At 37.9% G+C, this 22,585-nt stretch overlaps 1 protein-coding gene and 1 pseudogene across 5 annotated transcripts in view; one reads left to right on the top strand and one right to left on the bottom strand.

The window, feature by feature from the left end:
• Positions 1–8,031, top strand: part of BCAT1 (branched chain amino acid transaminase 1) — a 137,024-nt gene extending 128,993 nt beyond the window's left edge. For all 5 annotated transcript variants that reach the window (XM_009425724.5, XM_009425725.5, XM_001143074.8 and 2 more), the window contains one exon: positions 1,338–8,031. In XM_009425724.5, the coding sequence (XP_009423999.1) occupies positions 1,338–1,379 (42 nt within the window). In that variant the 3' untranslated portion in view covers positions 1,380–8,031. The remainder of the gene's footprint in view (positions 1–1,337) is intronic.
• A 3,584-nt stretch (positions 8,032–11,615) lies between these two features.
• LOC129136619 (uncharacterized) overlaps positions 11,616–22,585 on the bottom strand; it is a 31,923-nt pseudogene continuing 20,953 nt past the window's right edge.

Genomic DNA, 22,585 nt, shown 5'->3' on the forward strand with positions numbered 1-22,585 from the left:
TTAACATTGTTTCTAGTTCAGAAATTCTGATGTTTTATATTAATTTAAACTAAAGTTAAATTAGGACTACAAGAGCCATTTCGTGTGAAAATAGACATAGCCTGAGTGATTTAGGCAAACCTATAGTGACAGATTTAGTGGCCTGATACACTGGCTTGGAAAGATCTGTTCCAAGTCAGTCTCAATACACAAGGCTCGGTGAACACATGGAGAGCAGTCTTGGTGGTGGTCAAGAACATGGAATTTGCTGTGAGAGAGAGCTTGGTTAGGGTCTGGGCTCTTCCATCTGTTAACTGCAAACTTGAGCAAGTTATTCAATCTCCCTAATATTCAGTTTTCTCATCCATAAAATGGATTGATAATGGTACCTTCTATGTACAGTTACTATGAGTATTAAATGAGGTAATAAGCCTGTAAAACTCCTGGCATGATGACATTGGCCTACATTAATTTCTCACAGAGTGAGAGCTTATTATAAACACAGGCATTTTTGTTGAATGACTGACTGATTGAATGAATGAATATAGAGCTAGCTTTCTATTTGTGATGTATGGAATATCTCTATTTCATTTAATTTCATTTTGAATATTAAAATTCAGGCTTGCTTTTAAACCAAAGTATTTGCTGATGCAAAGAATCAAATTCTGACTATGATACAGTTACATAACTTTTGAAGGAATAAGAAAAATGGTAACACAGCATAAACAACTTTGATTTAGAGAACAGAGTCTCTGTTAAAATCCATGGGACTTGTCAACTTCATATTTTTGTTTATGAGCATAAAACACTCTTTAGTGCATGTCGGAATCATCTGATGCTTGCTGAATCACAGGTTGCTGGAACCCATCCCCAGATTCTGATTCAGTCTGAGATGAGGTCTGGGAATTTGCATTTTTAACTTGTTGTCTGGTGATGCTGATGCTAGTGGTCTGAGAATACACTTTGAGGATCACTTTTTCACAGTAAAAGTCACAGTCATTAAACAAGTTAACTCAATGAGAAATGATAATGAAAAGGCATGTACCTAAATAGATAAAGGACCTATACCAGCTATGAATCTGAGTTCAGCAATAATTGTAAAATTTGTAATTCTTTTCAGGTATTTGGTTTTTTTAAAAACTCCCTATGTATGCTTTTATCTTATGTTTTATATAGTGTCCCTCTTTTCCTCTCTTTCTCTCTAATCCAGTTTTTAATGTGAACATGTTTAATGTGAAAATGTTGTTCAAAGCAGAAGCGAACCTTTTGTGTAACCTTGGTGGTATTAAGTTTGTTTGTAAGCTATTTCTGCCCTGTTAGCTTCTGTACTGAAACACGTTTTCTTGCTTTTGTTGCAGTATGGAAGAGAAGAGAGCGACTGGACAATTGTGCTATCCTGAATGGAAAATAGAGGATACAATGGAAAATAGAGGATACCAACTGTATGCTACTGGGACGGACTGTTGCATTTGAATTGTGATAGATTTCTTTGGCTACCTGTGCATAATGTAGTTTGTAGTATCAATGTGTTACAAGAGTGATTGTTTCTTCATGCCAGAGAAAATGAATTGCAATCATCAAATGGTGTTTCATAACTTGGTAGTAGTAGCTTACCTTACCTTACCTAGAAAAATATTAATGTAAGCCATATAACATGGGATTTTCCTCAATGATTTTAGTGCCTCCTTTTGTACTTCACTCAGATACTAAATAGTATTTTATTCTTTAATATAAGTTACATTCTGCTCCTCAACCAAATGCAATTTTTTTGTGTGTGTTTGAAAGCTAATTTGAGAAAATTTCATAGGTTACATTTCCTGCAGCCTATCTTTATCCACAGAAAGTGTTTTCTTTTTTTTAAAATCAAGACTTTTAAAACTGGATTTCCTCCTATCACTGTTTTTTGAAGGTCCTCCAAGTCCATGTTAAGGTAAATATCTGTTTTCTTCCTGATGTCACAGCCTGAGCATACCCTGTGCATTAGGAAGACCTGAGTGCATTTCCCACCATTGTCCTTTCCACATTATGTTGTAGCTGGCTGGCTGTCAGGCGACTACAAGACTGAGGGTCTTGTGCCTTATAGATCTTTGTATCCCCAATGGCTGACACATAGTAGGTACTCAGTAAATGGTTTTATAATGAATCAATGAACATTTTGCTTCTATAGAAGTGTACCTTCTTTGTTTCTATATTATGAAACCTCTTTATTAGAATTTGTGATTGATTCTGACAGTGTATAGATTTACCTTATATTGTCTTTATTTTCCATGAGCTACTAAGTCATTAGAGATACTCTGAAGCATAGTTAGTTTAGGAAATCACTTCATATTGATTGTGTTAGAATTATCTTGGAATTGAAGGTATATCCCTAGAGCAGGGGACCCCAACCCCCAGGCCATGGGCCACACAGTAGGAGGAGGCGAGTGGTGGGCCATTGAGAAACTTCATCTGTATTTATGGCTACTTCCCATCACTCGAATTACCACCTGAACTCCACCTCTTGTCAGCTCAGTGGCAGCATTAGATTCTCATAGGAGCACAAATCCTATTGTGAACTCTGCGTGCAAGGGATCTAGGCTATGCGCTCCTTATGAGAATCTAATGCCTGATGACCTGAGGTGGAACAGTTTCATCCTGAAACCACCCTTCACCCTGCAGTCTGTGGAAAAATTGTCTTCCACAAAACTGGTCCCTGGTGCCAAAAAGGTTGGGGACCACTGCTCTAGAGAGAGGTCATGATATCATACCAACCAAATGGAAATGACAAATGTTTTATGTCAAGTGTTAATTGCAGAAATCTTTTTTTTTTTTTTTTGGTAGAAAACAAAGAGGCATACTCTGATTTTTATACTCTGTTTTTGCAGGTGCTCTTTTCTTTGAATGGAAATTTGATGAGCAAGTGGTTAGGATACAGGGAGAGCTATTATGGGTGATATTTTCCTTGTTTAGGAGCTGTGAGTTAAAACTGTATCCTTTCTGGTTTATCTAAGGAAAGTCAAATCTTGACAGAAAACATTTTTCCTTGGAAGGTCAACTCTCAGACATTGTATTTTGGTTTCCCTCAGTCCTCATAACTTCCTTCTTGCTGAACATATTTTATTCTCTTTTCAGAGAAGGAAAATAAAAAGGATTCTAAAAGTTTGATGCATTGGAAAAATTTCCTTGAGGCATTTAGCAACGCATAGCAAATGGGCTTTGATTCTTTTCCAAAACTTTTAGCCATAGGATCTTTTATAGACAGGGATAGTAAAATGAAAATTGAGAAATATAAGATGAAAAGGAATGGTAAAAATATCTTTTAGGGGGCTTTTAATTGGTGATCTGAAATCTTGGGAGAGGCTGTTCTTTTCAGGCCTGAGGTGCTCTTGACTGTCGCCTGCTCACTGTGTACCCCGAGCAACATTCTAAGGGTGTGCTTTCGCCTTGGCTAACTCCTTTGACCTCATTCTTCATATAGTAGTCTAGGAAAAAGTTGCAGGTAATTTAAACTGTCTAGTGGTACATAGTAACTAAATTTCTATTCCTATGAGAAATGAGAATTATTTATTTGCCATCAATACATTTTATACTTTGCATCTCCAAATTTATTGTGGCGAGACTTGTCCATTGTGAAAGTTAGAGAATATTATGTTTGTATCATTTCTTTCATAAAACCTTAAGAGCATTTTTAAGCCCTTTTCATCAGACCCAGTGAAAACTAAGGATAGATGTTTAAAAACTGGAGGTCTCCTGACAAGCAGAACACAATCCACCATTGTCATTTAAGTAATAAGACAGGAAATTGACCTTGACGCTTTCTTGTTAAATAGATTTAACAGGAACATCTGCACATCTTTTTTCCTTGTGCACTATTTGCTTAATTGCAGTGGATTAATACAGCAAGAGTGCCACATTATAACTAGGAAATTATCCATTCTTCAAGACTTAGTTATTGTCACACTAATTGATCGTTTAAGGCATAAGATGGTCTAGCATTAGGAACATGTGAAGCTAATCTGCTCAAAAAGATCAACAAATTAATATTGTTGCTGATATTTGCATAATTGGCTGCAATTATTTAATGTTTAATTGGGTTGATCAAATGAGATTCAGCAATTCACAAGTGCATTAATATAAACAGAACTGGTGGCACTTAAAATGATAATGATTAACTTATATTGCATGTTCTCTTCCTTTCACTTTTTTCAGTTTTTACATTTCAGACCGAGTTTGTCAGCTTTTTTGAAAACACATCAGTAGAAACCAAGATTTTAAAATGAAGTATCAAGACAAAGGCAAAACCTGAGCAGTTCCTAAAAAGATTTGCTGTTAGAAATTTTATTTGTGGCAGTCATTTATTAAGGATTCAACTCGTGATACACCAAAAGAAGAGTTGACTTCAGAGATGTGTTCCAAGCTCTCTAGCACAGGAATGAATAAATTTATAACACCTGCTTTAGCCTTTGTTTTCAAAAGCACAAAGGAAAAGTGAAAGGGAAAGAGAAATAAGTGACTGAGAAGTCTTGTTAAGGAAACAGGTTTTTTTCCACCTGGTAAACATTCTCTATTCTTTTCTCAAAAGATTGTTGTAAGAAAAAATGTAAGACAAAAAAAAAAAAAAAAAAAAACAGAGGCAGAGGCAGGCAGTAGCAAGAAAGCAGAGCGTAACATCAGCTAGATGGTGACATGCAATGTCAGCTCTCTTGAAGACATGGGAAACCTAAGTTACACCTTGGGTTAAAATTCTTCACCATATTAGTTTTGCTGCTTCATAAAATTTACCTAAGCAAGTGGTCTTGCTTGCCTCAAATCCAAGCAGTCTTGAACACTTGGAGGCAATTAATGAGTATATCTTAGTCAAAAGAATTGTTGGAGCTTTTTATTAAAGCTGCAGTTTCAGTTCTGCTTTTGGGGAATTGTGCTATGAAAGCAGCTGCCAAAATAAGCTCATTTATTTTCTTCAGTCCCACTCAGTGCTCAGTCACTCTATTCTGTTTCCTTTTTTTTTTTTTTTTCAAGTTGCATGTTTGGTTTCCCCTTATGATTGGGAAAGATGAATTTTCAGCAGAAAACAGTGTTTGTTCACTTTCAAAGAGTGATAGTTTCTAAACATTTAGAGCAATAAATATTCATCAGAGGTACCAAGTAAGCCGGCAGAAGAGTTAAGGGTTAGAGAAACCCCTTATTTCATGTCTTGATTCTAAAATGATCAAAGTACTTTTTCCTTGTAATGTGGATTTCTTCTTATGCAGATATGCAAAAACTTCAGTTATACGTAGTAATGCTAGCAGGTAATTTTAGTGGACATTTTATAACAACTGTCACTTTGTTTTGCCACATGTAGAGTTTGTTCAGCTGTTTTCCAGATATCTCCCCACAAAAGGAGGCAAAGGGTACCAGCTTTTCAATGAGCATTACCTATTACTTGGCAAAGATGATGAAGACTCTATTAATAGTTCATTTGATAAATGTTGACATAACCAACAATAGAGATTAGGAAGTTAGTTTTAAGAAATCAATGGCATATAGACATTACCCTCATGGAGTTTGTATTCTACTACTTGAACTGATTGTAGCTATAAAAGCATAGTTAGATAGCTGAATAGTTAGATCATAAGCAAAGAAGGCCAGAACACATCTTTTATCAAGAAATCAATGAATAGTTTATCTCATTTTTAAAGCAACTTTATCCTTCTTTAATTCCTTCCTTTCTTCTAGTGCAAAACTACTTAATAAGGTTGGTGTTTAGGTTAGTGTTCACACCACTCCTCATCTGGTGTGAATTACCTTCTCTTTCTTTACTATTTACTACCAACCTAGTACATGTGTTGACTGAATTCTTTTCAAACAATGTTGAGTTATCATGGTGCACCTAATAAATTAACACCACAGATTACAGCATCCTTGCTGATTTTCTCAGCAAAGCCAGATTAGATGGAAATAAACAAAGAAAATGATCCTAGAGTGAATTTTTCTAGAAAACATCTATTATGAACCATGCTGTTTAAAGTATTAGCTTGAAGGTGATGGATCCAGCTATTCAGAAAATAACTTTCATATAACCATGATTTTGCACAGTATGAGGTCTTAAATGTGTGGAAAGAGATAAATTTTTTATCATTACCACAAACCCCTTTTAAAGATTCAAAGGTGGAAGAAAGTGATTTATTTTTTCTCTTCAGCATACATATATAAAAGACTTGTCAGATGTTTAATTTGGGGAGGTCGATAATGAAACATATCAACAGAGTATAGTAGTTATAGTAGTGTTTGTGGGTAAATAATTTCCTGGGGTCAGACATATATAAACATATTTGCTTCAAAATGATAAAGGCATGAAATCAGTCTTAAAAATTGAAATGGGGGGTGATGGGGGAGAAAAAGAAGAACAAATTTGAAGTGCCCTTTCAAATCTGCTGGATACAAGTATTGAAGTTTTAAGTCATCTTATTCTGTCTGAAAGTGTATTTTTCATTCTACAATAGACCCAATCAACAAGACGTATAACTTGAGTTGCATGATGTTCAGTTTATGTAATCTACTGTTGGGATGGTAAGAATTGATGTAGGCTGTGGTGTAAGAATGAATTAAAATATAGTTTCACTGGCTTTTCTCTACATATCCACTATCACAATGGCTAGGTTTCCTGTTGCTCACTATTGGATTCTGGAGAAAAATTTAATGAAAGATGATATCAGAGGAAGAATAAGTGGAGGTAGAGAAGAAAGGAATGATAGAGGAGGGGAAAAAAACAAAACATATTTTTGTGTTATCCAAAGGAGCTTTTTCCTTATTCTGTCAAGCATTGAGATCTTCTTCAGCTTTCAATGTAGTTGCTAAATACAAATAATGCTACTAGGTAGTGACTAAATATAGCAAACACTTCATCAGATATTAGAATTAGGTCACACTATTGAGGTTATAATCTGAAGGTTGTGTTACATAGAAACCACTTTACATTATTATCAACTTGGACTAGACTTTATTTTATGATAGCATAGTAAGTAATATCTATTGTGTCATTTCTTCAACCATTTTATTCTAAGATCCATGAAGCTTCTTGAGACCAAATAAAATAATAAGTTTAGACAAGAAGTAGATTGTGACTTTTTTCCCTTAGAGATACTGTTTACTATCCCCCATCCTGATAGGTGGAAGTTTTACTGAATTGGAAATTGGTTGACTATTAGTTTTTAACTAAAATGTGCAATAACACATTGCAGTTTCCTCAAACTAGTTTCCTATGATCATTAAAGTCATTCTCAGGGTTAAGAAAGGAATGTAAATATCTGCCTCAATTTTTACTTCACCAATAAGTTTTTGAAGAGTGCAGATTTTGAGTCAGGTCTTAAAAATAAACTCACAAATCTGGATGCATTTCTAAATTCTGCAAATGTTTCCTGGGGTGACTTAACAACAATGAATAATCCACAATATACCTAGCTACCTAATACATGGAGCTGGGGCTCAACCCACTGTTTTTAAGAATTTGTGCTTACTTGTGGCTGAGGAAAAATAAGTAGTTTGAGGAAGTAGTTTTTAAATTCGAGCTTATAGATAGAAACAGAATATCAACTTAATTATGAAATTGTTAGAACCTGTTCTCTTGTATCTGAATCTGATTGCAATTACTATTGTACTGATAAACTCCAGCCATTGCAAGTCTCAGATATCTTAGCTGTGTAGTGATTCTTGAAATTCTTTTTAAGAAAAATTGAGTAGAAAGAAATAAACCCTTTGTAAATGAGGCTTGGCTTTTGTGAAAGATCATCTGCAGGCTATGTTAAAAGGATTTTAGCTCACTAAAAGTGTAATAATGGAAATGTGGAAAATATCGTAGGTAAAGGAAACTACCTCATGCTCTGAAGGTTTTGTAGAAGCACAATTAAACATTCTAAAATGGCTTTGTTACACCAGAGCCATCTGGTGTGAAGAACTCTATATTTGTATGTTGAGAGGGCATGGAATAATTGTATTTTGCTGGCAATAGACACATTCTTTATTATTTGCAGATTCCTCATCAAATCTGTAATTATGCACAGTTTCTGTTATCAATAAAACAAAAGAATCCTGTTTGTGTGGTTTCATGAAATCAGCATTGTTGAATGCATGAAGTAATAATGCTAAATTAACATTTTTATGATGTCTCAAGGTTTCTGGTCAAGGGAAGTAAATGTAGGATAGTATTTTTACACCAAAATGACACAGAGAGAATTGAGCACACCAGAAAGACCAGAAACCACACCACTGGATAGAGATTCAATGTTTCTTTTTCAAACATTTGGACAAGAAAAAAATGGGCATTTAAAAATTCTTCCTTCCCCTGGTTATGGATTTATCTGTAGTAAAACTTAGCTTTGCCGTTTGAGATTTGCATAGAATGGGGGGAATAGATTACCTCTTCCCATTCATTGTCATAATGGATCTACCTCACTGATAAACACCATACATCTATATGTGGTTAACTAGCTTTAGAATAAAAGACACTTTAAAAAGTAAAAAGCCTAGAGATCTTCAATGAAGTGTCCCTTTTAGCCAAACCAGGCCTTGCAGAAATTGTCCTCAAAAGCACCAAGGGAGAACAAAGCCAAGTGCAGAATTACCCAAGGGTCACACATTTTGTATTCATTTTCTTATAATTTGCCCAAATGATTTGAAGTACAGCAAAACCTGAAGTTTTGCAAAGAGTTACTGTAAACAACCTAAAAATGTCAGAGTGCTCAGTGACCCACTTCTCCAGACCCTGTCAACCTGTGAAAATATTGGCCTTTATTCAGATCTCTCAAGAAGTTACGTGCAAAATTTGGAAGGTCTAGGCAAAGGTTATTAGTCAAGTGTTCTTACAGTGTCAACGCTCAACTCCCACAAGCGTGAGAAAGAGAGACCTGTCATTCCTGAGGGTGATGACATACATTTACTGGAGCTTATATAATTTATCAGATAAGACAGCAGTCTCCTTCAGGGTAGAAAGTGTGTTTTCTACATCGATTTAGTACAAAACAAAAAGAAAAAGGGGGATATTTCAAATTTTATAATTATTTTTCTGCTAAGCTGATTCAGTGTGATTTAAGCATATTTTTCAAATCATGAATCTGATTCCATATACATATGTGCCTTACATTGTGATAATTTATTTTTAAGTGAAATATGCTATCATAGCCTGACTTTATGTATAGTGGCGACAACTTGCAGGATCGCATTTCTGTAACCAAACGGCCCACAGCTGAGGTGTAGATGCTTCCTATGGTCTGTAGAATAATCACTGGGCTTGTTCTCTAGCTATGTCTGTATGCAATCGCGACAGTGTTGATCAAAACCCATGATCATTCTCTCCAAAGGTCTTTGTCACTAAGCCACTAGGGATTCTGAAAAGTTTGTGAACTGAAACAAATAAATTGAGTTGGAAGATTCATGTTGACTGTTTGTATCCCAAATGCAATATACCAGTTTTTGAAGCTGAACTGATTACATTAAAAAGGGATCAAGCTGCATTTGTTTTAAAGATAGTTACATGACCAAAAGTTGCTCAACATCATTGATCATTAGATATGTGCAATCAAACCTGCAATGAGATATCACTTCACCCCAGTTAAAATGGCCTATATCCAAAATACAGGTAATAACAAATGCTGGTAAGGGTGCAGAGAAAAGGGAACCCTCTTACACTGTTGTTGGGAATGTAAATTCATACAACCACTATGGAGAACAGTTTGGAGGTTCCTCAGAAAACTAAACATTGAGGTATGATATGATCCAGCAATCCCACTGCTAGGTATGCATCCAAAAGAAAGGAACTCATTACATCAAAAAGATATCTGCAATTCTATTTTTGTTACAGCACTGTTTACAATAGCTATGATTTGGAAGAACCTAAGTGTCCATCAATAGATGAATGGATGAAGAAAATGTGGTACATGTACACAATGGAGTACTATTCAGCCAGAAAAAAGAATGAGATCCTGTCATTTGCAACAACTTGAATGGAACTGGAGGTCATTATGCTAAGTGAAATAAGCCAGGCACAGAAAGACAAACTTTGCATGTTCTCACTTATTTGTGGGATCTAAAAGAACTATTGAACTCATGGAGATAGAGCGTAGAATGGTTACAAGAGGCTGGGAAGGGTAGTGTTGGTGGGGAGGACAGAGGAAGTGGGAATGGTTAATGAGTACAAAAAAATAGAAAGAATGAATAAGACCTCCTATTTGATATTACAACAAAGTTACTATAGTCAATAATAACCTAATTGTACATTTTGAAATAACTTAGAGAATAATTGGATTATTTGTAACTCAAAGGATAAACACATGAGGGGATGCATACCCCATTCTCCACGAAGTGCTTATTTCACATTTCATGCCGGTGTCAAAACATCTCATGTACCCCATAAATATATACACCTACTATGTACCCACAGAACTTAAAAATATAAAAAAGATAATTACATAATCTAGTAAACACTTCTCACGAAAAATTTATTTGTGATAATGATAAGCAAAGGTGATGCATACTTTAATCTCTGGCTTCTTCCAAGCCATTGTAGGATGCCACAAAACAGCTTTCTTAACATGCAAGTAGCCTAATAATTAACAGGATGGTTAAGGGCCATTGGCTGATCCTGTGATCTTGGGTAAGTTTCTTAAATTGGCAAAAAAAAAAAAGAGATCATAAACATACCAATCTTGGCCAGGCACAGTGGCTCATGCCTGTAATTCCAGCACTTTGGGAGGCTGAGGTGGGCGGATCACCTGAGGTCTGGAGTTCAAGACCAGCCTGACCAACATGGAGAAACCCCGTCTCTACTAAAAATACAAAATTAGCTGGACGTGGTGGCACATGCCTGTAATCCCAGCTACGAGGGAGGCTGTGGCAGGAGAATCGCTTGAACCCGGGAGGCGGAGGTTGCGGTGAGCCAAGATCGCGCCATTGCACTCCAGCTTGGGCAACAAGAGCGAAACTCCCTCTCAAAAAAAAAAAAATAGTACCAATCTTATTGGTTATAAGGATTAGTGAGAATATAAATACCTTACAACAGTTCATGTGTAAAATGTAAACTGATGGAATTTTATTAAAAATAAATGAATGAACCCAAAGACAGAAAGGGGCTAATAGCTCACAAAAGTCCTGTGTGAAGAAGCTGTGGTGACAACTTGCAGGATCACATTTCTGTAACCAAACAGCCCACAGCCGAGATGTAGATGCTTCTTATGTCTGTAGAATAATCACTGGGCTTGTTCTCTAGCTATGTGTGTATGCAACAGGGACAGTGTTGATCGAAACCCATGATCATTCCTCTCCACCCAGTGGAGGTGGTAAATGTTCCTAGGTTCAGAGCACAGCTACTTGGTACAGGGGGATAATCTAGCATTCCCAGACTGCTTAGAGTGAGTTAAAAATGTGTGATTTACTCAAGTCTGGAGGTAAAAACCAGGGCTGGATTAAACAATGATGATCGATTATTGAAAAATAGACGTTTTTCGTTTTTACAAATATAAGTTCTATGTTCCCCATGAATACAACAGTGATGATTCATTTCATGTGTCAACTTAACTAGGCTACGGTGCCCTCTTGATTGGTAAAACACTAACCTAAATGTTGCTGTGAAGTTATCTTTTAGATGTGATTAATATTTAAATCAGTAGACTGAGAAAAGCAGATCACACTCCATAATGTGAGTGGGCCTCATCCGATCCATTGAAGGCCTTAAGAGCAAAGACAGGAGGAATTTGGCCTTAAAACTGCAAATGGAAATTCTGCCTGAATTTCCAACCTGCTTGGCCTGCCCTGCAGATTTCAGATTCAAGATCATAACATCAACTCTTACCTGAATTTCCAACCAGTTGGCTTGCTGTACAGAATGTGGACTCGCCAGCCTCCACAATTTTATGAGACAGTTGAATTTCTTTGAAAAAATTAATCTCTCTCTTCATGTATATATGTAGATAGATAGATATAGATAGCGGTATAGTTCCTATTTATTCTTTATAGAATCCTGACAAATACAACAACAAACAGCATTTTTACTTACAGTTTCCTCTACTAAGTAAAAAAATCATGTACCCTATTGTTCTCTTTGGACTCAGGCAAGCCTATTCGTTCAGAAAATTGTTCAATACATAAGGCACTAGTGATAGTGTACTCTAATCATAAACATAGTACCTAAGAAAAAAATAAGAATTCCAGGACGGGCAACGTTGCACAACCCAAAGTAACTAAATGAGGGCAGACATCAAAAGTGTATTTTCAGGCATCAATGGGAGAAATAGTTCTGAGTGTTAGGCCATGAAATGCCTTAAATTATTGTTATTATTATTGTGTTTAGGGCCTGAATCTATGCCCTGAAAATGCAACATGGCCAAAAGTAGACAGAAAAAGCTTTTTTGGTATAATTGAAGGATGGGATGATTTTGTCATGTAAGAGCCATTTTAACGATAAAAGTCAGCTTCATAGTTTTACTAAAATGTGTGGCTGCAGTGATCACCATGGGTGTCACCCAGACCTCCTGTCTACACAGTATGACAACCAGGTTCAACCCCAGACTTACTGGTGCTCCCACTACCAGGTTCAAGTTAGGAAACATCTCTGTAGTCATTTCGACTTTCATATCTCTGTATTCCACATCTATTAAAGTTATCTTTTGCAAGTCAGTTTTTGTAAACTCCTGAATAAAGAGAACAAATTGATCTGCACCTGCAGTGAGATTTGACAAGGCAACTTAAAAGGCAGTAAGGAGCTGAACAAGGTTAAGTGAGGGAGACGGGGATTATCCACAGCAGCTCCTCACCAGTTTGGTTCTCACAAAAGGAGAAGATGATCTCATATTTTGCATGAAGGAAAGGAAGAGCATTTTCCTTGGACTTGCTTGTTTCATAGTCATGAGGTTAACGGTTGCATTTTCTGCAAGAGCATTTTCCACCCAGTTTAATGCAAACTTTCTTCAACAGCAAACGTCCTCCTCCTGATACTATTCAATAATTATTATTCTTGCTAATCATTGACTTGAATGGCTAGATTTCACAGTCAAATGTACAAAGTCTGGTAGATAATTTTGTTTTTATATTTCCCTTTTATTCATAATCATTCAATTTCCCCACAGCCATCTAGGAGACTATGAGAACTTGTAATTATTTATGTCAATGTTTTCCTCTCCTACTAGACTAGTAATTCTTCAAGATATTACATCTAACACATTTTCCGATATTCTCAGAACAAAATTCTTTAATCACATATGAATAGTATGCATTGAGCCTCCAGCCTAGTGTCTGACATCTAGTAATCACAAAATATTTGGCAGACCTATCTGGGCACTATTTAGCTCCAAGGATTGAAGACTTCTGGTTCCAGGCTCAATCTCACCCAATGCATGAGTTAATTGGCAATAGGCCTGATAGTGCATTAACAGCTGAGGTTCAGGGGCATGAGCTTAGCTTTGCTGCCCTAATCCCAGCATCTGGTATCTCTTGGATGAGTCCATGGGTTTCACCAAGCTAGAGCTTTCTTCCTAACCCACAAGATATGTGTCTATCCATCCTGATTGACTGGATTTCTGCCCTGGTATAGCTCTCTGTAAGAGGCAGTGTTCTCAGAGTCTTAGCCCGCTTGACCAGGGCCCAACCACCTTCTCAAGCCTGGACTTTGTCTCTTCCCACCCAGATATAGATGGGTCCAGTTTCCATCTAGATGGACATCTTTGAAACATAACCATGACCTCTTGCTCAATTATGGTTATTGCTAAACCCCACCAACCAGTCTTTAACTCTTCAATACTAAGAATGGCTTTCATTAGACCCGAGTTTGCCATAACCCCTTGGATATGGTAATTTGAACTAGTCCCTACCTCCTTCAGCTTGCCTGGCTCTGGTCTGTAATGCTTTGTCTGCCAGTTTGCTCCCTAGGTCTCAACTTAAAAGAACTCCCTCTTGGTCCAAAGAGGCAACCATTTAGCTTGGAAAATCATGTTAGCTTCTTGCTGTCTGGGTTTTCTCTCATTTAATTAATTTTTTTTTCTTTAGAGAGTAATGTCTTTTAAAACCCAACATTGCATCTACTGGATGAGTTTTGAATGTTTTGCACTCAAGGGATTGTTACCACACCAGCAGTATCAGCAACTGCTGGTCTGGGTGCTTTTTAGAAATGCAGAATCTCAAGCCCTCCCCCAAACTACTGAATCAGAATCTGCATTTTAACAAGATGTTTTATCTGCACATTCACTTTTTTTTGAGACAGGGATCTCGCTGTGTTGCCCAGGATGGAGTGCAGTGGCTATTCACAGGTGTGTTCATAGCATGTGATATGGTTTGGCTGTGTCCTCACCCAAATCTCATCTTGAATTGTAGCACCCTTAATCTCCACATGTCATGGGAGGGACCCAGTGGGAGATAATTGAATCATAGGGGCAGGTTTTTCCTATGGTGTTCTTATGATAGTGAATATGTCTCATGAGATCTGATGGTTTTATAAAGGGCAGTTTCCCTGCACATGCTCTCTTGCCTGCCACCTTGTAAGACATGACTTTGCTCCTCCTTTGCCTTCCGCCATGATTGTGAGGCCTCCCCAGTCATGTGGAACTGTGAGTCCATTAAAATTCTTTTTCTTTATAAACTACCAAGTCTCCAGTATTTCTTCAAAACAGTATAAAAATCAAGTAATACGACATGCTACACCCTGAAATTCCTGGCATCAAGTGATCCTCCTGTCTCAGCCTCCTGAGTAGCTGTGACTGCACGTAAGCACATTCAAATTTGAAAATGCTGATCTAAAAAATCTCTCAGCATCACATCAAATACAGGGGCTAAGGAGAAACTATTGTGAAGTTAGAAATAAGATTCATTTGGCCGGGTGCAGTGTCTCACGCCTGTAATCCCAGCACTTTGGGAGGCCAAGACAGGTGGATCGCGAGGTCAGGAGTTCAAGACCAGCCTGACCAACATGGTGAAACTACATCTCTACTAAAAATACAAAAATTAGCCAAGCGTGGTCGTGCATACCTATAATCCCAGCTACTCAGGAGGCTGAGGCAGGAGAATTGCTTGAACCCAGGAGGTGGAGGTTGCAGTGAGCTGAGATCATGCCACTGCACTCCAGCCTGAGTGACAGAGAGAGACTCTGTCTCAAAAAAAAAAAAAAGAAAAAAAGAAATGATTCAGTTGAAAAACAGAATTAATTTTATAAATAAAAGAATTCATTCTGAAGCTGAAGTGATTTTACATCATCATACTCAATGTAGCCTTGTGTTTGCTCAGAACCCAACATATGCAGGTTTGATTCTGAAATGTTCCTAACCTGCCAATGCCTTCTTGAGCTTTCTCCTGGAACTTCCTTTATGTCTGAGTTTCATGTAAGTAAATTATCACTGTGGTCTTTGAAAATTACCACACAGGAAATAACAGGAAACTGTTAATTACTGAATTCCTGCACACTATTTATTCTTTATATTTAGAGTTACTGTAGAGCCTCTGGGCATATATGCACAATTAAAAAGATGAGAGTCTCAGCCAAGTTGCAGCTGTTCTTAAGTTTCTTGGAACACTAACCTAGATAAGTGCTTCCTTTTATGTTAACCTATGTTCTCTGCCAATGACAGTTGGTTGGCTGATAACCTGAGGGATGTGAGCCTGTTAATGAGGTATCTCAGGTGCAGCTCTCAGCCCAAGTGATTCCAATGAGTTATCCTTCCCTAGTTATGAGTGTAGTAGTGACATAGGATTCTTTTGGTGCCACTTCCCAGCCAGAAACCTCTGTGGCCGGCAGTACCTCTGCCCAGGCTTTGCGTGGGCAGGCTGCACTTGGCTCACTCCCTGGCCCAGATCCCACAACCACTGTGGCTGCATCCTCAGCCCAAGGATGGACCATGTGTGCTGCAAGCAGCTTCCACAAATGGGTGCCCACATTCTGACGAGGGGGATGCAGTGGTGCTCAAAAACTCAGAGATGCCAGCAACTGTGGAGCTCCAAGAGGGCATCACAGCTTCTGCTCAGGAAGTCCCAAGGTTGGGGCCCCCAAGAAGCACTACAGCTCTCTCTTGTTCCTGCCTTTGCAGCCCAATGAACAGGGACGTGTCACAACTCATTCAGTCCCAACATCTGCAGCTTGGCGAAGCATGTTACAGTCCTATTTGCTCCCACTGTTTGGAGGGTTCCCAGTTTCCAGTTCTTGTCCCACAACAAAGAAGAATGAGGTATACAGACATCAGAGAGTGAGCAAGGCAGAGAAGAATTTTATTGAGCAACAGAAAAGCTCTTGACAACAAGAGGGGACCGGAAATGGGTAGCTCTATGTGTGAGAGGGGGCCCAAAAGTGGATAGCTGTCTGTGAGGCTGAGTCTGGGGTTTTTATGGGTTCAGAATGGGGGAGTGTGTGCTGAGTGGTCCATAGGTGGTCCTGGAAAAAGCACCATTTGATTGGTTAAAAGCCATCATAGAAGTATTCACTCTGATCATAGATTCTATACTGAACTGGCAGCTCAGTTTTCAGGCTTTAAACTGTTTTTAGTTTGAAGGTCGGGTCTCACCAGGACTCGTCCCTGTCTGCCTAGGATTTGTCTCCCGCTGTTATCAGTAGGTTTCCTACAACCTAAAATTAGGGTGCTGAGAGTCAAGTCAGTTGGGTTTAGCTCCTGTCAGAATCACAGTTCCTTGTTCTATTGTAGACCAGAAGTAATTCTTACATCGGGCTGGACTGTGTCTAAACCAGCACAGATATGAGGAATTTTTTCTGTTTTAACTATCCCCAGAGGAGGAACTGTAACTAACCCTTTCAGGAGATCTTTTCTCTCAAATCTAAATCCTTTTTGCTATTAAGGAAAAATATTTTCAGACCAGACTTTGAGGCTCATGCCTATAATCCCAGCACTTTGAAAGGCTTGAGGCCAGGAGTTTGAGACTAGACTGGGTAACATGATGAGACACTGTCTCTACAAAAAATAAAAAACATTAGCTATGCAGGGTGGCACATGCCTGTGATCCCAGCTATTTGGGAGGCTGAGGTGGGAGGATCATTCAAGCACAGGAGTTCAAGGCTGCAGTGAGCTATGATTGTGCCACTATGCTCCAGCCTGGGTGATAGAGCAAGACCCTGTTTCTAAAAAAAAAAAAAAAAAAAAAAAAAAAAAAAAAAAAAAAAATTATATTTTATCTATAGACAGGCCTGAAGAAAATCTGATTTCCATACAATAAAATATTATTTTATTGTCAATAATTTTGCTTCCCTAGGTGAAACTGCAAGGTTTCCGCTCTGTGTCACGTTTTTTCTTATCAAACTTTGTACCTATCTGCAGCGTCTCAGACTCTGGGCTTTTCTCACCCTTCAGTCTGTGGACCTGGACAATGCGCCTTGGTAACATCCTAGTCAGTAGAGAGGTCACAGTCCTTTTAATTGGTACTGCTGTGATACTTCTGGGTATGACGCTCATTCTGCTCTTTTGCTTTACTCCTCCTGGATAATCAATTCCAGTGATTTCTTCAGTGTCCTTTTCTTTTCAGACATAATGGTTGTCTCTATGACCTCTCATTAGCTTGTTTAAGATACTTTCTCCAGGCCAGGCATGGTGGCTCCTGCCACTCACTTTGGGAGGCCTAGGCAGCTGGATCACGAAGTCAGGAGATCGAGACCATCCTGGCCAACATGGTGAAACCCCGTTTCTACTAAAAATATAAAAATTAGCTGGGCTTGGTGGCGTGTGCCTATAGTCCCAGCTACCCAGGAGGCTGAGGCAGGAGAATCGCTTGGACCTGGGAGGCAGAGGTTGCAGTGAGCCAAGTTTGCACCACTGTACTCCAGCCTGGGCGACAGAGTGAGACTCCGTCTCAAAAAAAAAAAAAGTTTCTCCAATTTACCAATAAATATTTTGAAGTCCACTTCTTTTTTTTTAAACTTTTTTTTTTAGTAGGGTATCGTTCTATTGTTCAGGTTGGAGTGCAATGTTGTATCATGGCTCACTGCAGCCTTAACCTCCCAGGCTCAAGTGATCCTCCCTCCTCAGCCTCCCGAGTGGCTGGGACTAAAGGAGTGTGCCACCATGCCTGGATAATTTTTTTAAGGTTTTTTGTAGAGACAGTGTCTCACTATATTATCCAGGCTACTTGAGGTCTACTTCTAGTTCCCAGGTGTTCCCTTAGTCACAAAAGTAAAATTCGGTGTTACCAGTGACTAAACGAAAAGGAAATTCAAGGCAGTTGTATTATAATGCTGAGCATCAGACTGGAGTCAGGAGTTGAGACTGTTCCCTTCTCTGTCCCTGCCAACTTTACTCACTGGCTGCATAGCTTTGACCGATTGACTGCTGTAAAAAGAAAGGTTTCAAGTAGTGACCTCTGAAGTCCCTTCCAATTCTAAGCTTTCTCAACTCTAGAAATCTATCATTAATGGACTCAGATGGTCTTCTCCATCCCTCTCTTCCCTCATGATTCCCATTTCTAAGAGGTGGCTTGCTTAACAATTACTCTTAGGAAAGAGTTATTAGCAAAGTTAAGAAGTGAGTAATCTACTTCTTAAAAAGAAACTATTAGGAAATATATACAAAATCTAAAACACTGTAAAGATCAATACCTTCATCATCCAGGCAGACCCACCTAACAAGTTTAATAATGTTACCATTAAAGTTTAATCCTCTGGGTATCCTCTCATCTATTGCAATCCCCCCTCTACTCTTGGCAGATAACCTCTCTCCAGGATAGTTATTTAATCTTTAATGTAAATTTAAGTCATAGTGTTACCCCTGCAAGGACTATTGTACTCAAGCCTCATCTCTAATAAGAAAATAAATAGGTTTTATATAACTTTAGTAGAATTTTTGGCAGATGGAGAAGACGTGGGGAGCAGAGAGTCCTTCCCAGTGGTAATAGCTGACTGTGAGAATCATAATATACTTATATTCCATCCCATGTATCTCAACCAAGTGCATTTCCCCTGTTGCTGATGCTTTATTTACATTTGTAGGGCTCTAACAACAGGCTTTAATTCGGACTTTTGTTTCCAATTTTGTGTCTGCTTAACCTTGTTCATCATCTTTTTCACTAGAAACTGAATTTGGCAGGATATTGGAACAATAATGACATATAAGGCAGAGAGAACTACTCTAATTTCCATTAGTTTGATAATGAATTTGTTCAATTTAGAACAAATATTAGTCATCATGTCAACCTGAGCTGCCATTCACCTGTAACAAAATGTGGAGTTGCTGTGCTGCACTTCTGCCCACAATGTTTCCAATGTCCTCTCTTGCCTTTCCTTGCTAACCACTTACCAGCCATACTGGCCAACTTCCAGCTTCTCAAATATACTCAGATCCACCTCCTCCAAATCCATTTGCATATTCTATTCCTTCTGCTTGGAATAATCCCAACCTGATTTTTAGGACACTAGTCATTTCTCCTACTCCATTTCCTCAAAGAGCTCTTCCTGCTTCTTGGCCACCTTGGCTAGAGTGGCTCCTCACCTACATCATTCTCATCTTAGCACTCTCTTAGTTTTCATCATGGCACATAGTACAATTGCAATTGTTTTATTGATTTGCTTGTTTACCCTCTCCTCCATTAAAATATAAGCACTATGCAGACAGACACCCTTTCTGTTTTATTTATCAATTGCCTACCATAGTCTTTAGCAATAGGAGATGTTTAGTGAATATGTTTTTCAAAAAAAAAAGGAAGGAAGGAAAAAAAGAAAGAAAAAGGGAAGCAAGCTAGCTTTCTTTTTTAAAAAAATTTATATTTATTTAGAGATGGGGTTTGGCCATGTTGCCCAGGCTGGTCTTGAACTCCTGAGCTCAAGTGGTCCACCAGCCTTGGTTTCCCAAAATGCTGACATTACAGGCATAAGCCACCACCATGCCAACCTAGCTTTCTTTAGGTATTAATCCTTTGCCTTTTTTTTTTTTTTTTTTTTTTTTTGCTTATCCATAAAAAATGTCTACTGACTATAGTTCCAAGTGTTTTTTCCCCAATGATTTCTATTGCCTGGTAAATTGAAATTTTCTTCATGAGGTAGTTGGTTTGAAAGAGAATCTTGGAATTTTTCAAGTCTTTAGAAGAGACTTCTAGCTCCTGTAGTAGTAGTCAACTCTCTTTGGAGGGTTATTGTAGATTAAAAAACACACATATACCTTTTTACCTTGAGATAATTAGATTCACATGCATTGTAAGAAATAATTCATAAGGATTCTATGTATCCTTCCCTCAGTTTCCCCCAGTGGTACTATCTTGCATTACTATAGCACCTCACAACCAGGAAAATTATTGTTTTTAATAAAGTGAGGGTTTTTTTTTTCAGTTCTAATTCTTTATCACTCTCCACCTCTTTCACTAAAGGGCTTGAGGTCACTTATAAAAAGGACAAATTTAATCCATAAAATTAATGTAATTAATTTTAAAATTAATTATAAAGGAGAAATCAAGGTGAAAAAGTAAAAAAATACGTTAACACTTGGGGCTAATTCAAAGTTTATAACTTGGTTCTCTGCAAAGTCAATGGATTATAATTAATTTAGATGTGGAAATACACCGACTGTTCAGAGGGAGAGAGACAAAGACTTTCTTGCTTCCTAAAAGAATAAAAAGTTTTAATAAGAGACAACTAAGTATGTTTCTTAAAAAAATACTTTCCTCAAGTTGCAGTGAATGTGACAAGTAGAGAACCACAACGCTACATGTCTACCTCCAACATGACATGAGACTTTATTATAGATCTTCCAGGCCCTATGAAACACTCAATGCTAAATTATCAAACTTCACTAAATGACATTATATTATTAAACTACTATCACAGGAAGCAGGCAATTATTGAGTCATTTACAAATATTCTCATTCTCCTCCTTCTGGGCCCTTGTTAAGATTGTGATTTCCTGGCCCCTTGAAGATAGGCTTGGCCAGTGACTTGCTCTGACCAATAAAATATAAGCAGGGGTGACATGTGCCACTTCTAAGTGGAAGCATTTGATTGCTGGTGCTCAACTGCAAACTTCCTTTTCCCTACTTCAGTGGTCACAGAATCACAAGTTTCATGAAACATCTGTCATCTTGGGTCTGTGAGTGACTAAATTAGGCAGAGATCCCTGCTGATCTATGTTAGACATGTTGCATAAATAAGAAAAAAAACCTGGCTGGAATCATTGAAGTTTGAGGGTTGTTCATATTACAAATGTTAAAATGGCCTATCTTGATTGGTATTGAAAAGAAATCCCTTAAAATGTATTTATTTGATTATTCTATCAAATCAGACTCTGATTCTTTGGGCTAGATATTGTCCATTTCTTCTTCTTACTGAGTAGGGGAAAGACTGGTCCCAGTATCTATAAATGGATCTCTCTGCCAATTTAGTCATAAGTAGGATTTACTCTTTGTGCTAAAAAGTAATCCATCCATGACAATCCACATGAAAATGACTCTAGTAACACATTGAAACTTTGGGAACATGACTAGCCCAATAACAACTCATTAACTAGTTAAAGGAGAATAGCAGATTATTAAAACCCAAACCTAGAGGGTCAAGTTACAAAGTGATTGAGACTCCGTGAAATGGAAGCTTGGCTGCGTTTGTTTTTGATACTCCTGAGACCTGTCATTGATGTGGCCTGCATCTAGCACTTCATCCTTAAAGCACTGTGCTATCTTTGGTGATGAAAGGAAGGGAGAAAAGGTACTCATAGGCAGCAGTTTTAATTATCTGTTAATTGGATGAAATGGCAAATAAAGTGCCTAAAGGCCATATGCATATTCATAGATTGTCTTCAAAGGGTACAATTACCAAAGCCAATGAAAAAGATTATGAGTTAATATTGGATTGCGATTTAGGGCAGAGCAGGGCGAGACATATTCAGATATCTTTCTCCAAATAGTTACTAAGATTAATTTGTCTCCCTGGTTTTATATGAGGATGGCGGTGCTACAATTTGCCTGGAAGCGGAGCATGTTTGTCAAAGTAGCAAGTCCCACAGCGGGTAGTTGTTGGCAATTTTCCTGATTGCTCTGGGTGTACGATACTCTTAGGCACAGGATGAATATTTTACCCAAAATAAAAGTTTAGACAATATTTTTCATGATATTCATGTCTAATATGATTTCCATCAGAAACAATTATTTCTGCTTGTGGTAGAAAGCAAATACAATATTCTCTTTGTGAATTTCCATGGGAACATGAAAATAATTTTTTTTAAGCAGTAGCAATTTTTTTATTTTGACAGAGCTTCCAAGAAGAGTATGGAAAAGAGATTTTGGGATACCATGTTGAAATTCTTTCTCTGCTTTGCAGAATATTTTGACATTTAAGATTTAATGTTCAAATGACAATGCAGTAAGCATAAGTTCCAATTCCACAGGGCCCAGAATGGATGAGAATTACACACACTTTACTCTGTCTGTCCTGGTTCTGCCCCGCTGCTGAGGTCACTGCAGGGGAAGATATGGAAGGAGAAAAAGCCACACACATCCCCAGGGCACCCTCTAAGTGCCTGAGTTTTTTTGTCACTATTTTCCTGCCACTTCAGATAACGCAAGGCAGCTGGCAAAATACAAATGCTCAGTGACCAAAGTTTGGAGATTTCCAAGATGAAAATATTTTCACGTTGCTAGTTTCATCTTTGTTAGTTGGGTCTATCTGAACGAGCTATTGACTTAAAAAAACTTTTTTTTT

Source organism: Pan troglodytes, chromosome 10 (assembly GCF_028858775.2).
Source record: "Pan troglodytes isolate AG18354 chromosome 10, NHGRI_mPanTro3-v2.0_pri, whole genome shotgun sequence".
Taxonomy (NCBI): domain Eukaryota; kingdom Metazoa; phylum Chordata; class Mammalia; order Primates; family Hominidae; genus Pan; species Pan troglodytes.